This window comes from Eptatretus burgeri, chromosome 9, assembly GCF_056783735.1.
Source record: "Eptatretus burgeri isolate ZD-2024b chromosome 9, Ebu_testis_v1, whole genome shotgun sequence".
Classification (NCBI taxonomy): Eukaryota; Metazoa; Chordata; class Myxini; order Myxiniformes; family Myxinidae; genus Eptatretus; species Eptatretus burgeri.
Genome location: NC_140969.1, coordinates 1,802,626 through 1,821,864, shown reverse-complemented (window position 1 = coordinate 1,821,864; position 19,239 = coordinate 1,802,626). Strand labels below are relative to the sequence as shown.

General features: G+C 45.3%; 1 protein-coding gene across 11 annotated transcripts in view; it reads right to left on the bottom strand.

Moving 5' to 3' along the window:
- Positions 1–19,239, bottom strand: part of LOC147019422 (anoctamin-7-like) — a 79,437-nt gene that overhangs the window by 47,574 nt on the left and 12,624 nt on the right. For 10 of the 11 annotated variants that reach the window (XM_085893881.1, XM_085893874.1, XM_085893876.1 and 7 more), the window contains 5 exons: positions 15,998–16,091; positions 13,657–13,797; positions 10,797–10,928; positions 10,251–10,349; positions 4,991–5,093 (listed from right to left, as the gene is read on the bottom strand). In XM_085893881.1, the coding sequence (XP_085750007.1) occupies positions 4,991–5,093; positions 10,251–10,349; positions 10,797–10,928; positions 13,657–13,797; positions 15,998–16,091 (569 nt within the window). Of the gene's footprint in view, positions 1–4,990; positions 5,094–10,250; positions 10,350–10,796; positions 10,929–13,656; positions 13,798–14,099; positions 14,119–15,997; positions 16,092–19,239 lie in introns of those variants that run through there. The other variant, XM_085893882.1, reaches the window with a different exon arrangement.

Here is a 19,239-nt window from a genome sequence, read left to right as displayed (position 1 = left end):
CACACAATGCTCATAATACGACATCTCAAAGAACAACCCAACCAAAGGCAATGGTCTGTGGTTGTGAAGAAGGAGGAAATTAGGTTCCAAGTTTCTCGACTCCAAGTCGGTTTCAGGAAAATGACGATATCATTGGATTGGTTATTTTACTGGGAGGCCCGTTGGTCCGTTGGACCAAATTTTCATTGGTCTTCACAGCATTGTTGCATTGCCACCTGCTGAACTGCTTGAGCATTAGCTTGCCTTTCACCAAGCCCAGATGTGCTTGGGGCCAGCTGGAGGATTATCTTGTTAAGGACCCAGGTTAGTGGGGGTACTACGAGGGTTGGGGTATCTCGGTTCTCACTGACTCACCGGGAATCAAGGTTGATGCACACGAATAAATCGTATCATGTCGAGTTGCGAATCAACAGCGAACGGCAACAATTTAACCATGTGACCCAGTGTCCTCCATCTCACTACCGTTTAACTGTGGAACGCGCAGTCTCCTCATCGAGGCATCGTTCCCTCGGCCGTTGTGTTCCCTTTATCTTTATTGGATCTTGATTAAGGTGATCGAGCTTACTGCTAGGACAACGCCGGATCGATGCGAGAGAAATTAGTTGGGGAATTATAATCTCCTGGCTAATCTATGGACGGACATTGCTGGATCAATAAGGGGAAAGGACAGACACAGGCAGATTGAAAGGAAAATGTGAACGAGGAAATTTATTTACAGCAAGCAATGTGGAGTACGGGAAGGAGGGAAGACAACTCAAGGGCTTCAATGGAGTCAAAGGGCAACGGGGGGGGGGGGGGAACGGGAAATGAAAGTCAAAGGGAAATGAAGTGTGTGTTTACAAAAGGGAGAGAAAATGCACAACTTGCAGACTTAACTTACCTTAATCCTTACCTATCAGATAACACGACAGGGGACCCATCCCACACACAAACACACACGAGACAATTGGGTGGGGCAGGGTGGCCTCAGTCGACCAGTATGTGGAACCGTCGTCCTCAGGTTGATATCGCTCTCCCTGCCACTGCACTCCACAACCAAGGTTCCACGACCTCCGTCGGAACCGCGAACCAAAGTGTCCAGGACCAAGGAAGAAGCGAGATCAATGACTAGGGGCAGAGAGAGGGCGAACCAGAACCTCGGGAGCACTTTTAGAGTGCCCATGCCAGGTGGGGCCGAAGAGCCGCACGTCAGGTTTTCCGAGGCAGCCTGGAACCAGCTCTTGGTCCGTATCAGATCTTACGAGCTGGCCCCATGCCAGCCCTTGGGGAATGCCCCCACAGTCCATTCTGCCACCTGCCTGAGTATGCGCTCAGCTGGCCCTTCTGGCTGTCGTCAGGAACGGAGCTCCGCACATAACATGGGGAAATCACTTTTACCCCCATGCATCCAGGATGAACCCCGCTTGTCTAAAAATGTCCACGACATAAAGCCAGGGAATGGGGCAATTGTTGCGGGGGGAGGGGGGGCTGTGTTACGTCCTGGTCCATATACCTGTCGTGTTCAGGTTAAGGAGAATGAACAGGGATTAAGGAAACAAAATACAGTGCAGGGTTAGACGGCAGTGCAGGGTGGACGTCCATGCGGACAAACAGACAAACAAAGACTTTGTGGGGGTTTAAACAGTAAATGGGAATTTGGCGTGCACATCTTTAGCCACGGCTTCGGCGAAGGTTCCAGAACGCTGGCGTTATTCTCACATGCCGAGAAGCCATGGCAGGACAACAACGCCGGCCCGACGTGATGACGCCAGTCACATCCCACGACATGATGCACTGATGTTATTATCCCAACAGGTTGAGAGGGGGCGCAAACAACCCAACCCAACAAGTTTAATGACATCATAACCCCCTTCAGGGAAGGCGCTATTCTTAACCTACATTACGGAAATAACGAGTTTAAGAGGCCACGTGCTGTGTGCTGTGTGCTGTGTGCTGTGTGCTGTGTGCTGTGTGCTGTGTGCTGTGTGCGTTTCAATTTCAGCACACGGTTTATAAATCCATCACAATAAGGTCTTCATTATTATTGCCATATGATACTACTATTGTTATCATTGTTGGTGTGAATATTATTCGTATTTATTAATAAATGCTTTGTTACAATGTTATCATTGTTTTTGTAAACCTGGTGTTGGCTTGTTCCGGCGGCTGGCATAAGATGTTCGGGTCTTCGGTTCAAGCCCCTATCGCCGATGAATAAACACCAGGCACATCCTTCTGACTCAGCCTGCCCCATCCTTCTGAGGTCAGTGAAATGAGTACCAGCGAGCTGGTAACAGGGGGCACTGCATCAGCGGCACAGCTGCACCCCCAGAAAACGATGTAGCCAAGCAGCTGCAGACTGCGTATAAATAAATAAAATAAAATTGTTTTTGTTATTTATTTTGTAATTAGAATGCCACGCCGTGGTGGAAGGACGTATTAAGCTGCTTTATAAACCCTAACATGGCGTGCATATAAAACAAGGGAATTCCAACGGAGTTTTTTGAAGTTAATTATCCTAATGAACTAAAAAAGGTCATGGTGATCATTTTGGTGTTTTACATTCCACATCTGAACGCTCCAGTAGAATTCCGCAAAAACGTGCCTCACACACACACACACACACACACACACACACACACACACACACACACACACACACACACACACACACACACACACACACACACACACACACACACACACACCTCATCCATTTTTTAGTAGAAGCCCAGATGGTTAATGTGACCCAAGACTGGAGGACAGGCATGATTGGAGTATATTTCACAATGGAGGGCTGGCTCCCTGAAGAATGACATCGGAGAGATGCATCACTCAAATTTGGAATCCAGTGAGAATGATGATGATCAACACACTACCGATAGTTGTACCGGGGGGGGGGGGGGAGGTAAAACCTAAAGAGGAGAGGACGAGACGAAGCAGATGTTGCTGGATAAGTGGAAGGCCATGGAAAAACGAATGGGCAGTTATAAACATTGTATTCGGTATTACATTTGGGTGGTGTCTGGGATGCTGGTGACTGACGTGGGGAGGGTGGGGGAGGGGTTGAGGGGATCTTTCCTGCAGTAAATGCTTGGAGGTGGTTCATTTCAGGGATTTGGTACGAGTTGAGAAATGGGACAGAAACTATGCATAATTTATCAGAGGTTGGGGATTCGATAAGGAGGGTTGATTGGTTGTGTTAGGGGGGTCTATGGCAGGCATAGGTGTTTGGGGGATGTGGCGGGGACAAGCAGTGTTGGGGTGCAGACGACTGTGGGGTGTGGAGGGGGCAGTTGACATTCTGAGTAGGACGAATGCGGCCGTCAGTCTTGGTGCCGTGGTTACGGTGGGAGTGTGGGTGATGATGAGGTCGCAGAGTGTGCGGGTCGGGGTGAGGAAACTAATGACAACGTGAGGGTGTTTCAAGTGAGAGTGACTGTGGTGAGGTTGTGATTGGTTCGGTCGAGGTGCTGTGGGTATGGGCACCTGTGGAGGTGCTACTGGTTGTGGTGAGGCAGACGTGCACATTGGATGGAGATGGTAAGGAGGGAGACCAGGGAGTTCGTTATTTTTGGGCGGGGGGAGATGAGGCTGTTGGGTATCTGGACTTTCCATTTTGTGACAGAGATCAAAACAACAGGATGTTGTGTCGTTTTAGAGGGGAAGGAGTGAGGGATATTGATGTGGAATCCCAATTCGATGACATTGTGTCAGGTCATGGTGGAGGGACATTAGTTGTGGTGCATGTGAGTCACATCGATGTGGGAAGAATATATTGAGAGGACCTGAAGGCGAGCTTCGAATTACTTGAAGCAGTACAACATGCAAACCTTGCAACATTGTCTGTCCAACAAAACAAAATCCCTGCATCTACCATGGTTGTACCCATTATCATGATCAAGTCTCTGATTGTTGCATCTTTTGCTGTCTATCATATTGGGCCACGGTAAAACCTTCCCGCATTTCTCCCCTCACCGCCTCCATTGCCTCATCTACCATTGAGGGAGATACACATTCCCAGAGTTGCAATATTTCTCCATTACACCCACTCACTTGCTCTTTCCGAGAATTCTTAATTTTCATCTGTTCTTTCACGTTATCAACTGTTCCTTATCTATCCTCACATTTTAACTATTATCAAATTTTGATGCTTTTGCATTTTCCTTTATTAACCCCCGTTGGACTTAATCTGAAACGGGGGGGGGGGCTTATGGATTTGGTCTCGATTTTCATGTCCGTGCGTGGGTGCGTGCGTGCGCGGGCAACCATATCCCGGACATGTCTGGACCAATTTTATTCGAACTTGGCACAAAGACAACACATGACGGCACACATAAGCACACAATGATATTTTGACATCAGATCCAAGATGGCCGACTGGCGGCCATTTTAGTTGTAAAAAAAAAACCCGGTGTCGAACTCGTCCTCAACTATTTCTCAGACATGCGTTTACCGATCTTGTTCAAACTTGGCGCACAGATAACGAATGATGGCTTAACCTAAGCATGCCATTTATTTTCGTGATTAGATCCAAGATGACCGACTGGCGGCCATGTTGTTACGTAAACGTGGCCCCAACCATTTCTCCGACCTGCATGGTCCGATTTTGTTAAAAATTGGCAAAAGCACGGTACATAATGGCATACACATGCACCTAACTTCATTTTGAGATCTGATTAAAGATGGCCCACTGGTCGATGGTGGACATTTTAGTTGTCCATAAATATGGGCTCGCCCTTCAACTCCAAACAACAAAATTACTAAAACAACAAGGGCTTTGACATTTTACATCTTGTTTTACTTGTCATTTCACTGCTCAGGCACTCAAAATGGTTTTGTACATACGTCACAATATTGTCCTAAATGCCTGTTTCTCTTAATACTGTACATAATCGTATTTCTGACTGAACGCTCCTGCAAACCTTATATTTAGTGGTAAAATAAGTAACCTAAGAACTGTGAATATAACTGGTGCGATGACTCGAGGGCTCCAATGTGTGCTACAAACCCCATTTGTTGAATTTCTCAGCCAAGAAGGTGTAGAACAGTCCCAGGATATTTGCAATGATCAACATAACCAGGGAAGACGTCATTTTGGCAATGTTCCCATTCTGTAACAGCAGGGTTGGAGGGAGAGGGTGTGGGGTTGAGGGGAGGAGGAGAGAACGACGACACAGAACATCACATTTATCATTCACACAGAACATTAAGTATGCCAAAAACTTCATCTCATAATGTCACAAATAAAGTGTGAAAGTATTATTTTGCAAGGGGACATATTTTGCCTTAACCAGAGTTCAATATGTCCTCGTCATGAAGACCTTTCCATTTATCCATTTTGTTGAAATAATTATTCTGACAAAACAATACACCATGATCATTGCCTTCCCAATTACAAGCAACCTCAGTGACTGTTTTCTACAATCTGCAGTGGGGAGGTGACAAAATCAAATGAATAGGATTTCACAATTACAGATATCAAGGCTCATGGGAGTGGGGCAAAGGAAGAAACAAGGTCTCAGTGGGAGCTGTCCTTTCATTTGGAAAGATTCAATGCAATACTATTTTTCGTGTGCTTTTGCTTTTTGAATTTCGCTTCGCTTTGAATTTTGAAATTTTGCTTCGCGTGCTGTTGACACGGTCTGGCACCCTGCCCTGCTCACCAAACTCTCTTCCTCTGGTATCCATCTCCACTCATGGCTTACAGACTTCCTCTCCTGTCGCAGTGAACGTGTGGCCCGACATGGAGTTCTTTCATCCCCTCTTGTCTCATGCCCCCCTTGTTGTGCGTTGTGTGTTGGCTCTCATACAAGCCTCGACCAGGTACACAAAAAAATATATAATTTAATTGACGAGGTTAACACAGCGGGAGATGGGGTTTTGCGCGCGCGTGTGCGTGTGCGTGTGCGTGTGCGTGTGTGTGTGTGTGTGTGTGTGTGTGTGTGTGTGTGCGTGCGTGCGTGCGTGCGTGCGTGCGTGCGTGCGTGTGTGTGTGTGTGTGTGTGTGTGTTGATTATCTCCATAACTCAGGTTTCAGAAGGTGGAAAGGAGCCCTCCCAGGATTCGAAGTATCCACCTTAGTTTTGGTGAAGGATCATGATTCATGGCCTAAGTTGTGAAGTTGTGTTGTTCTCAGAGTTTTGTTCCGAGCGCTCTTTTCAGGATCATCAAAGAGCCCCAGACAGCCTCCAACTGCAGCTCGTTTGTGGTAATGTTCCCAGGAATGGTTTGTGGGATCTTTGTGAGGTTGTTCTTCATCATCCCGATTGCTCCATTTATCACTGGTACAATTTTGGCACTCTTCAGCTTCCAGGATCTTTTCACTTCATTCCTGAGGTGTTGATATTTGGTCATTTTCTTGATTTCTGTGTTATTTCGACCAAAATCACTGGGAACTGAAACCTCAATGAACAATGCCACATTTTCCTTTTTGTATCTGAGCACGATGTCAGGTCGCAATGCCATGTTTTCTATGTTCACGCTGGATGGGATTATTATATCAGGTTGTACGTGAGCATTATTTCCTTGTTTTATTGACTTCTTTTGGTTCATGTTTCCATGTGTTTTGTGGAACTGAGATATTGAAATTATTGCAGATGTGCCAGTGGATTACTCCACATACCGTCTTGTGCCTTTGTATGTATACATGTTCTGACGTGAGTTTTTTACATCCCGATAGGAGATGACTTGTACTTTGTCTTTCTACCTTTCAGAACCTACAATTGTCCGATTGTCAGTCCTGTCATTTTTTTTTTAAAGCCATTCGCGTAGTGTCCTCAGTAGTGTCCTCGTGGTGTCCACGTAGCCATTGGGCATATACAATGATTCGTTCTCTGTCCCAATTGAGATGACTGCAGGAACTTCAGATTCTGCAGGAACTCAAATGAAATGACGGACCCAAATGCAAGGCGTTTGCCTTGGAAATGCAGTCGCATGGAGGATTACCTGAAATAGGTCATGTTCACAGATGTATCGGGGAAGGTCAACCAGCACAATGTGAGGATCTGGGGCTCTGAAAACCCCCCACATGGTCATTGAACACAGATACAACAGTCCAAAGGTCAAAGTGTGATGTGGCCTCCTCCTTGACCACTTGGTGGGTCCATTTTTCTTTACACAGGACACAGCGAGCTCAACAATTTACATGAACATGTTGGAAGGATTCTCCTTCCCACAGATTGAAGACCCACAACCCAATATCATTTTTAAACAGGACGGCACTCTCCCTCGTTGGGCCGTAATCGTTCAAGCCATCCTGAATGAAAAATTTCCAGATCGCTGGATTAGCTGAGATGCACCAACTGCCTGGTCCCCCTGATCACCAGACATGACCCCCTTGATTTTATTTAGTGGGGGTTTGTCAGAAATTTTGTCTACATAAAGGTGGCAAATCTGCAGGATCTTCATTCTCAGATCACAGATGCATGCGCACTGGTGGACGTAAACATACCGAGTCACCCATGGCAAGAACTCATGTACCACCTTGATGTCCTGCGCGCAACAAACGGAGCTCAACTTGAGTGCATTGATGGTGTGCATAAAACTGTACGAGTTTCTGTGTCATATAAACCAAAGAGTATATATCGTTTAACCATTTGTGGTTCTAAATATATTAACAACCAGAATTGTCCAGGCCTTTTTGGAACAACCTGTATATCTGTTGGTATTTCATTTGAATTTTTATTTTGTCTTTTTGGCAATTGTTGGTGGTGTATTTGTTGCCATTTCAGTTTGGTGCATGACATCTTCAATTCACACCTGTTTTTGGAAGTTTTTTTTGCAAGGTGGGTGAGAGATACCATCTCTGGTTTGTGTTCATGCTTGTAAACAAATTGTATTCGGTAGTCTGTTGAACTTTTCACGTACACTGCTAATCCTACAGCCATCGCTCTGTGCACTTGATTGAGTTCCATCAGGCCACCACCTTCTCCTTTCCTCGGCAGGTACATTCTCGGGATGCATTGATTTTTATGGAACATTTTGTGGATAGCGACGAGTTTCCTTGTTTTGACATCGAGTTTTCTGATATCCATTTGTGACCCGTTTACTGTTCCGCAGCAGTATTTGAACACTGGTACTGCTGGTTGATTTGTGGCTTTGATGTTGTTCCTTGGAGAAAGGTATATTTTCAGGATCAGCCTCGTTATATCAAGGTATTCTTTGGTTATTGTTTTGCGCATTATTTTAATGACATATTTGGTGGCCCTCTTCTTCTCCAAGGTATTTGTGAGATGTTTCATTGTCGAACTACTGGATTGTTGGATGTAGGTCATCTTTTATGTTGTCCATTTTTGTTGGTCTACCTTAAATGAATGTGCACTTGGCACACTTATCAAGGGAAACTCTATTTTCAATGTCGTCAGAGTCCATCGCTTTATGTTTGGGTTCATTAAAAGTGGTGCACGAGAAACACCACAAGGCTCGTAAGGGGAGATAATCGTACATCATGGGACGTGAACGATGACTCATCTAAACTCAAAAACTACGATTGGTCAAAACGAAATCTTGCAATTATGAAATAGGAACAATAGGTTGCCCATGATTGGTCTCAACTCACGATATTCGAACCCACAATATTTGAGGGTTTACTGGGTGCCGACCAGTCGCTTCACTTAAGGGTTTAATCACAAGACAGCAAGTTGTACTTCACAAACATTTTGCAAGTCTATCTGTGAATGTCAGTGTGGATGTAAAATGTTACCTTTAATCCTGTAGTAACTTTAATCCAACATGTCACCCTAAACAAGCAAAGCGGTTCTGGAGTTGCCATCCTCATAAGGGTTTCCTCATTGGGTAAGAGTGCAGAGTACACTGAACATCACGTTTTCCCTGCTCTTGGAATGACCTTATAAATCACTATTTGCCAAAGCAAAACATAATATATGTCGTGGACAAAAAACAAAATGGAAACACATGGGGAAATGAGGAACACCAAGTATATTGAAAGCAATGGCTTCCACACAGGTGTGGACAATGACAATAAAGAAAATAGCATCCAGCATGCTTAGGGTCATAAATAAAAATGCGACACAGGCCTGGTCACCTATAATTATGGCTATCATGACTGCAAGAGGAGACTCCAATGACTTTGAAAGAGGGATGATTGTTGGGACACGTTTGGCAGGAGCTTCAATGACAAAGACAGCTCAACTTGCTGATATTTCACAAGCAACGGTGTCAAAGGTGATGACGACATGGAACTCTGAAGGAAAGACATCAGCAGCAAAGGGCAACAGTGGGCAGAAGCACATTCAGGATCTTGATGTCTGTGCATTAACTTAAAGTACAAGGCAAAGCAGGTGAGCAACTGCAGATCAGTTGACTGTACATTTCAACCTGGGGCACGAGCAGCCAGTTTCATCAAAAACGGTCCACCGAGAACTCCACAGAGCAGGATATCAGTCGGGTTGCAGTGCAAATATCACTCATCACACCTAACAATGCACGTTTGCAAGTCCAGTGGTGCAAAGAGCACAGGCAATGGACTACCGAGCAGTGGAAAAATGTGATTTGGTCAGATGAATCATCCTTCACTATGTTCTTGACAAACGGATGAGTGCAAGTGTGGTACCAACCTCAGGAACTCCACGACCTTGAGTGCTTTGTTCCAACAGCGAAGGGTTCTGGTGATTCTGTTATGTTGTAGGGTGCAATTTCCTGGCATAGTTTGGGTGCACTCCTTCCCTTAAAATGCAAAGTAAATGCCAACCTCTACTTACTGGTACCGAGTGGTCATCTTCACCCCATGGTGCAACATTTCTTTCCTGTCAGGAAAGGTGTCTTCCAGGATGACAATGCCCCCATCCACAGAGCACGTGTGGTCACCCAATGGTTTGATGAGCATGCCACTAATGTTATCCATTTGTCATCACCACATCAGTCACCAGATCTGGAACGACGTCTGAGACTGCGTTTTCCATCTCGATCAATCAGGTGTGACATGATCGACTTTCTCGTGGAAGAATGGTGCCGCATGCCTCCTGCAGAATTCCAGATGCTGGTGGACTCTATGCCACGGCGCATACAGGCCGTACTGGCCAAATATGGTGGCCCAACGCCCTATTAAGTGACTTTATATTGGCAATTTCATTTTTGTCTACTACCTGTATATATATTTTAAAATTTTGGAGAAGTTTCCATTTCGATAAAGCATTCTTTCAAGTACATTGACGAGCACCTCAATTTCGCTTGTATGAAGAATGAAACAAGAACACGTTCATGTCAATCTCATAGGATCGTTTTGCAGGTCAGTTGCACGATAAACTTACCAGAGATATGAGCAAGTCGTTGCCAGATTTGAACAGGTGCGATTCCAATATGGAACGAGACAATATCAACAACATCGCGAAACTGCATAGAAACCCCGCCTGCAATAAGACCATGGACACACACACACACACACAGTGGCATCACGTGTCAGCACCAAACAAATATTCGAGTAGAATTCGCGCTATTAGTCACCAAAATTTATATTGAAGTATTGCAGAAATAACACATATTTTACTGGATGTTTATAAAACTCAAGACAAACCTGTTCAGTCATCAGCGTCATATGATCAAATCATTTTATTCACAACAGCTGGAACACATGCCACATCTCTGATGTCTCTTGGGACAATGTTTATCACGTGTTCCATCAAAGGAGGTGCTCAGCATAAGGCGTCTAATAATTAATTAATCCACGACTGTGAATACAGATTGATGAACAAGTTACACAGTCATGATTGCAAGTCAAGATCATTGGCATGATAGAAAGTTGAATAAGCAAATGCAGCTTATGAATAAATGGGAAACAACATGTTGTGCAAACTTACAATGATGAAGAGTGTCGCATAACTTGTAATAATCCATGGAATGCGTTTTCTTTTGGGAACGTGAAGCACTGGATCTTCGGCCATGTCATTATTCTTGCATGCCTCGACACGATATTCTGGGCGAATGTCCTCCTGTGCAAACGCAATAATTTATTGCAATGAATTAATGTGAAAAATATTGCAATCGAAGAATGTGAACCAATATCATGCAATTCACTTGTTGCTGTTTCGTATGCAGCCTTTGGCTGCTGGTTGCATCGTTTCTGGAAGCGCGGCTGGGCTGCTGATGCAGTCAGTGCACCGTTACCAGGAAGCTGGTACTCATTTTGCCAACCTCAAAGGATGACAGGCCGAATCAACGCACGTGGTGTAATTTCAATGGCACGACGGGATCAAACTCAAGACCCAAAGATCTCAAGCCAGCCACCTTTACCGCTAAGCCAACACCAGGCTTGTGTAATGCACGAAACTATATCTTCACAATTTTTGACGTCGATGCATTTCTTGGTACCTTTTTCTTCCAAAGTATGACAAAGCTGTGCTAACAAATACAAAGAGCAATTATTGCATCACTTGACTTTTCTTTGCTTCAGAAAGTTCAAAATAGTTACACACTAGAATGCAATACCGGAGCTGTGTTGGGGCAACCATGAGCATGGAAGGGTCAGTGGAACATGAACCACTCGCCCAGGGCGACGGAGCGCGAACCACCACTCGCCCAGGGCGACGGAGCGCGAACCACTCGCCCAGGGCGACGGAGCGCGAACCACTCGCCCAGGGCGACGGAGCGCGAACCACTCGCCCAGGGCGACGGAGCGTGAACCACCACTCGCCCAGGGCGACGGAGCGTGAACCACTCGCTTTGAATGACGTGGCGCGGCCAATGCATCCGCAGAGTGTGAACGATTCACTCAGAATGACACAACGCGGTTCCGCTATCGACAACGGGCGCTAGGTAAGTGGCTAAAGCATTCATGCAAGCACTCTAATTAAATGGTTGACGAGGAATGGTTGGCCAGGTTGTCACTGCATGACTATCCACAAAAGAGTAGCAGCTTAATACAGAACAACCATGGAGATATCGCAAAGTTCAATCGCCCATGAAATAAACATTGCAGAAAATCCGCCATTTTGCCTGCTTGTCTGCGCACGTCACCTGGTACATCAGTTTGGGGTCTGCACAAACGTTATAACTTTATTTATTTTTTAACAATCCGTTTTTTGAGGGGGTTTTTTGACCACATTTCCTTCGATTCCCTGTGGAGGACCTCACGAAACATCCAAAAATGAAGACACAGACGTGGCAGACAGGGCGTGAGGTTTTGCAGGGGATGCATTAAACCATACAGCTCAATGAAGCTGGTTAATTTTGTTACGTTCCTCAATTTTTTGTTCACTCAATATAATTATCCAAACAGATGAAAAAGATAAGTTTAATGTTTTGGAAATTTCACATTTTCATGTGTATGTATGGAGGAGGGAACATCGCCTTGCTTGCTTAAAGTAAATCGGTATAATCGGCTTAGTTATGTCTCGTTATTTCTTTAAATTATCAGATTTCACAACAGAATTCGACACAGGTTTAGTCCGGACGATATCTGATCCTCGACATAATATTTTGATGATATATTTTAATTGATCCGTGAGAGTAGATCATAGAAAATAGTATCGTATATTGCATGAAATCGCTCCAAGCTCCTAATTTGAAACCTTATAGTACTTACAAAAGCGATGTATACAACGATTTGTAGCTTTGATGAACAGGCATTCAATGAGTGAGGAAAGTGGAAAAAAAACATTGATTGTGAAGAAATCATTGCGGCCTGTTCAAAATCAAGGCATGGTTGAGCAGGCCTAAAAAACGGCGGCTGTGATGTTATGTTACTTAGACGACCCCAGTGATGTTACTTAGGAAATGCCTTAAGACCCAGAGAGCAAGGTGGCCAAGGATCACCTGATGAAGGATATAATTAAATAATGCTGTCATCAAAAAGCTCCGGCCAAATGTGACATTGAAAATGTATCTAAACAATGGTTTGCAACAACGAAATGAGTGGAGGAGGAGGAGGAGGAGGAGGAGGTGGAGGATGAGGAGGAGGAGGAGGAGGAGGAGGAGGATAAACTAATGGATGGTGAGCTAGCATTGGGGAGAATAGCAGTGTCAGGATGGACAAAAAGGAGGATGGTGATTGTTCTGGTATTTCCAGTCACAATGAATGGATGCGAGTCATGGACAGTGAAAAAGAAAGAAAGGAAGAAGATTGACAGACTGCAACCAAGCTGTCTCTGCCAGAGCTTTGGGAAGCAGCACAGGAAAGGGATTTTTCGAGAAATCTGAATGTCACCAGAAGTCAGTCACGACTTGATGGAATTGGATGACTATATATCTGTAAACAGATAAAACACTCTGGTGAAGTCTGTGCTTACTTCACTGTTCTCACTCCTCCCCTAAACCCCACCTACAAACCAGAGAATTTAAGTTAATCGACTTTAAAATCGACTTCATGTGTTTTTAGATGGAGTGCAGGTTTGTTGGACCAAATATACTCTTCCTGCATCCACGTTCCTTGTGTGGGGCATGTTGTTCTTTATCATCGTTCTTTAAATTCAGCTTTCCATACGTTTGGTATGTGCTCGTTTTCTCTTTCATACATTATAAATAGTAAGAGAATTTTCTCTGTCAGTGGAGTATAGGAAGGATGGGCAGTGGTGTCGTGTTTGCAGGATTCAGATGCATCTCAATGTAACGGAGGACATCACGGATTCAACTGAGAGTACGTATTCCAAATTCGACGACGCACACAGCGTACAGAATAGATTGTAAAGGCAAAAAATAAAAAAAAGAAGAGTAAATGATCACCTGTTGCTCCAAGTTGTCGCAGTTCCAACGATGTGCAATCCATTTGGTCTTCCGCTTGAAAAACTCCAAGAACAACACGGCCCATAAGGAGAGTAAAATGCTAAAAATGACTGAACCGGTGTGATCGAATACACGCCCAGCCTGCAGGGACAAACGAAAGAGACCAAATGCAATTACTTGGCTCGACATTGTTCTTGGCATCTTGTCACATTGTCTAGTTGTCCAAACATTCGACATAAAATGCAAACCTGAACAGCATGAGTAAGCACAAAAGCACAGGAATGAAATATCCATGAATGCAGTCCTGTCGACGGACAACTCATAAACATACTTGACAGCTCCCAAGTAGTGCTAAGCACGTTCACGTTGTTTGTGTTGTTTAACCATTATTGTAAACTTAAAAAAAACAAAATCATCATCGTTTTCATGTGGAATAACATCACCCTTTCGTGAGAGGAGAAATTCGATGATTTGAAGGCTCGCCTCCATGTGAAAGGCAGCGAGCGGACAGAGAGGAAAGGAAGAAGCTGATTGAGCACAGCTTGTGCTCCGTTGATTGTAATTGAATCTGTATTCACGATGAGTGCTTACAAGCACACTATGGATCCCATTGTCTCCGAAGCATCACTGCTCACTTTCACTCATTTGTTCCTCTTCCCCCCCCCCCCTCTCCCCAACCACACCTGTGGAATCAACTTCCACATTCTCCACAATGTCATTCTTCTCTCTCGGTCTTCAAGACAGCCGTTTACCACTCTGTTAGGTCATCCCAATACAAAACCATGATCTTTTCTACCCTCATTAACCCCACCTCAATCCCTCCTCCTTCCAAATTTCCAGTTTTTCCCTCCTGAGGGTTTCCTCCTGGATCCATGTTGTTCACACCATGCATCCTCTCCTATCCCCCATTGTTTGTCCAAGTTTGCCTCTATCTTGGCCCTCCACTCTGCTGTTGGTGCCCCCCCCCTCTCTCTCTCTCTCTCTCTCTCTCTCTCTGCTGTTCCTTTTGTCCTGTTGGGTTCAGATCCATTCAGTGCACTCGTTCTAATACCAGCTATTCCATAAGCCTAGACGATGTGTACAAAAAAATTAAAAGACTGACATGTTGTAAGGAAATAGAAAATGAAAGCGTATTTTCCTTCCCTTTGCTTTGTGTCGATGTACCTTCCCTGAGCCACAATTAAAAGGTATTTTCCAAATTCCTGGAACCATCGAGAATAATGACTTGAACTTCTTTTCACTCGGTCGAAAATTTGTCATCGTCCGTATGCAGCCCGCGGTTCCAGATGAGCATCCGTTATTTTTGGCGTCCAGCAGTGCCACTGATGCAGTGCACCCTATAGGTTCGAGCAGGAATTTGTAATTTGTTTGTGGTGCCGGTGATAACTCGCCTATTCTACGTAAAGAACACCGTGAGATCTTTATCTTCCAACAAGTAATGTCGGTGGCCAGAACGCCCAGTTTAACGTCCATCCGAGGGACGGCACACACACTGACGAATCACCCTGTCTGTGAAACATCAGGATGACAGTTTATAGCTGGGTCGGAATTCAAACCCATGCTCGACAACTCCAAAGCAAGTGTGTGTCCTTCTGGGCTATCCTGCCAGCCAGATTGTATGGGGAAAACAACGCCCAAGGTCTCCCGGTCTCACCCCACTTGGTTCTCCATTTTGGGTCTCACAAGAGACACTGAACTCATGTGAGCTCACGTCACCCAGGAATGTTGCACAATCACTGAATACACCCTGAGAAAGGTCTTTAAGAACTGCCATTGCCTTTCAACACACACTGCGGGAAACAGGTGGAACACACAGATGCCAATGCAAGTCGTATTTACAACTCGCGGGTCTAGAACTTTGAAACGACCCATGTTTACTCAATCTACAAAATATCCACGCACCTAAAACCAAGTGGTTCAGTGGTGATGAAGACCCAAAATGATCAAAGAACATTATCCTGCAAGTCCATATTTTTATTATGTGTAAAATGGCAGAATTATCAAACCAATCTCTCCCTTTGTCGTTTTCTCCACAAAACCCTCTTTCACCTTTCATCCCCCCCCCCCAGCCACCACCCTCCCCCTCCTCTCTTTCCACACCACAGCTCTCCTTTCTCTTAGATTCCTTCTCTCTCCTTCCATTCTCCTTCTATCCATCATGCCATTCACGATTTATCCCCCCTTACTCCCTCTCCCTTTCATGTGCATACATAATAAATAGATGTTTCCTTCCAGTTCCAATGAGAGATCCACTTAAGAAAGCAGTTTATCAAGATTTCTTTCTTTTGGAAAGCCTTGATTAAAGAAGAGAAAAAGATTTCATACTTGTCTAAGTAAATACCTTTGCCAAGGTGCACATCTCACTCAATTTCCACGTTGAACACGTTTCACACAGTGGACACATGACGATGTCATTGCTCGAGCATACTAGATTCCTGCAATGCACAAAAACATGTTTCCATGACGATGGATGTATTTTTTCCGGGATATACCAAAAAACCAACGACAATATGATAACAGCACCACATATACATGTACACACCGGGGCGACACCTTACATCGCACTGAAACCACCCCGAAGTCAGAATTTCCATCTCAAACCAATTAAAACTTTATTTTCCTTCCGTCTGCAGGGAATCGACATTTGGAAACTCTTCTCTGATCGATTGGTGCATTTTAAAAAGAATGATGAGCCATCGTGTGTACATTCAACGAATGATCGATGGAAACAAAATGGTGCCAATGACCTACGTCACCAGAAATATCCAGGACATGCCATGTTGCTGCACCTAATGGGTCATACGTGTCCTCGTTATGATGTCATAATTACATATGTACAACACCACATCCAATCAGTATGAAATTTTTGATGGTCAGAGGGATTAAATGGTCCACAGAAAGAAAAAAAAATCATTTCATCATCGGTCACATGATTCGGCCACAATATTGTTTTTTTTTTAACCTTAAAAAATCTTCTTCTCTGAAGTGGATCAACAAATCGAGGTGAAACTTTACAAGTATTACATTTTTTTCATGATGACATCGGTCACATGGTTGGCAGCCATATTGGATTTACCCGAAAACCTATAAAAATACACCACTCAAAAGAAGTCCTGGTGAGGGTCTGCAATCTCTGATTGCTCTTATTCTTGTTCTCTTTGCTAACCCCACCTCCACTCCTTTCCTTCCCTTCCCTTCCCTTCCCTTCCCTTCCCTTTATCTGTGGTCTTTTTTTCCCCTCTCTACTCTCTTCTCTCATCTCCTCTCGCATTCTGGGGCCTCTCCTCTCCTCTCGCTTCCCAGCCCCTCTCCCCTCCTCTCGCATCCCGGCCTCTCTCCTCTCCTCTCGCATCCCGGCCCCTCTCCTCTCCTCTCGCATCCTGGCCCCTCTCCTCTCCTCTCGCATCCCGGCCCCTCTCTTCTCCTCTCGCATTCTGGGGCCTCTCCTCTCCTCTCACATCCCAGCCCCTCTCCTCTCGCATCCCGGGCCTCTCCTCTCCTCTCGCATCCCGGGCCTCTCCTCTCCTCTCGCATCCTGGCCCTCTCCTCTCCTCTCGCATCCTGGCCCCTCTCCTCTCCTCTCCCATCCCAGCCCCTCGCTTCTCCTCTCGCATCCCGGCCCCTCTCCTCTCCTCTCGCATCCCGGCCCCTCTCCTCTCCTCTCCTCTCGCATCCCGGCCCCTCTCCTCTCCTCTCCTCTCGCATCCCGGCCCCTCTCCTCTCCTCTACTCTCGCATCCCGGCCCCTCTCCTCTCCTCTCGCATCCCGGCCCCTCTCCTCTCCTCTTGCATCCCGGCCCCTCTCCTTTCCTCTCGCATCCCGGCCCCTCTCCTCTTCTCTCGCATCCCGGCCCCTATCCTCACCTCTCGCATCCCAGCCCCTCTCCTCTCCTCTGTCTTTGACAACCTACAATGATTTCATTTCGCAGCTTGATGGAGTGCTGCTCTCCTTTTTGGTTGACACCCCTGCCTCACACCTTTCCATTCTTGATGCTGTGGAAAGCAAGTCCCTCAAAATAATTGGGATCTTCTGGGGCTGATTGTTGACGTCTGTTACTTTTGCACTGTGGACAGGTTTGTGACCTGTCTGTATTCTTCCGCCTCCTTTTAGGTCTTGCACCCTCTGCCCTCTCTTGACTTTGTCCCTACCAGATTTCAGCAGGTCACACATGGTCTGCCAGACACCCTCTTCTTGTTAAATTCCCAAAATCCAGGCTCACTGCTCACCTCCACTCATTTATCTCTCTTTTTTTTTCTTGCCTGTGGAACCAACTTTCCGAGTCTGTTGATCCCATATTCCCCTCCAAGGCTGTTTCTGATTGGGTGGATGAAGGAAGTGCAGCAGATGTAGCACATCTTGACTTTCAAAAGGCTTTTGATAAGGTACCCCATCAAAGGTTTTACCTAAGGTGAGGGCTTGTAGAGTGGCTGGTCAGGTAGCTAACTGGATTGGAAACTGGATTCATGATGGGAGGTAAAGAGTGGCTGTGACTAGGAGGTTGCCTTGCTGCGACGATGCAAGTAGTGGGGTTCCTCAAGGATCCGTACTGGGACCATTATTATTCCTAATTTACATCGATGATTTGATTTGGATAGTGGGCTGAAGAGTGGGCTATCCAAATTTGCAGATGACACAAAGCTTGGAGGGAAGGTGGATTGCAGAGAGGATGGTGATCAGATTCAGAAAGGTCATGATACTTGTATGGATTGGGCAAATGATTGACAGATGCGATTTAACCTCAACAAGTGTAAGGTGCTGGGGATGGATAAGAAAAATTAAAATAGAGATTACACCTTGCAAGGGGAAATTTTGGAGCGTTTCACACAGGAGAAAGATCTGGGGGTGCCAATAGATATGGGTTGGGGGGGGGGTGTCGGCGGACAACACAGTGCCAAGTAGCAGGAAGTAAAGGTAACCTAGGTTTCAGGTTGTATTCATAGGGGGATAAATTATAAATCAAAGGAGGTAGTGTTGACATTGTACAATAATTTTGTGAGGCCTCATCTAGAATATTGTGTGCAGTTTTGGTCACCACATCTGAGGAGGAATATCGCTGATATGGAGAGGGTACAGCATCGAGCAACTTGGTTGATTCCAGGGTTGGTTAGACGAAGCCATGAGGAGCGGTTGAAGGAGACAGGACTATAGACATTGGAAAGGAGGCGATTGCGAGGGGGATCTGGTTGAGATATACTGAAGGATGTCAACAAAATGAATGTGGTGGAGTTTTTCAGCAGAGTGGACAATGTCAAGACTGGGGTCATAGCTTGATGGTAAAGAAAATGAGAGTTTGGACAGTTTTAAGGCAGGGGTCTTTCAGTCAGTGAGTGGTTAATGCACGGGTAATGATACTGAGGCTGGTTAGTGCAAACATCATGGTGGGAAGGGCCACCTCCTGCACCAAAGTTCCTTGTGTGTGTATCCTATTGAGTGTACCTCAGGTCATCCCCCATCCATACTCATGATCTCTTCTACCCCAAATGACCCCATTCCCAAGCACTCTGTTTTTCTCGGTTATTGTCATTTTCCGCCCTCTCCTTCAACTCATTTTGTTTGTTTGATGTCGGTTGGTTTATTCCTTTT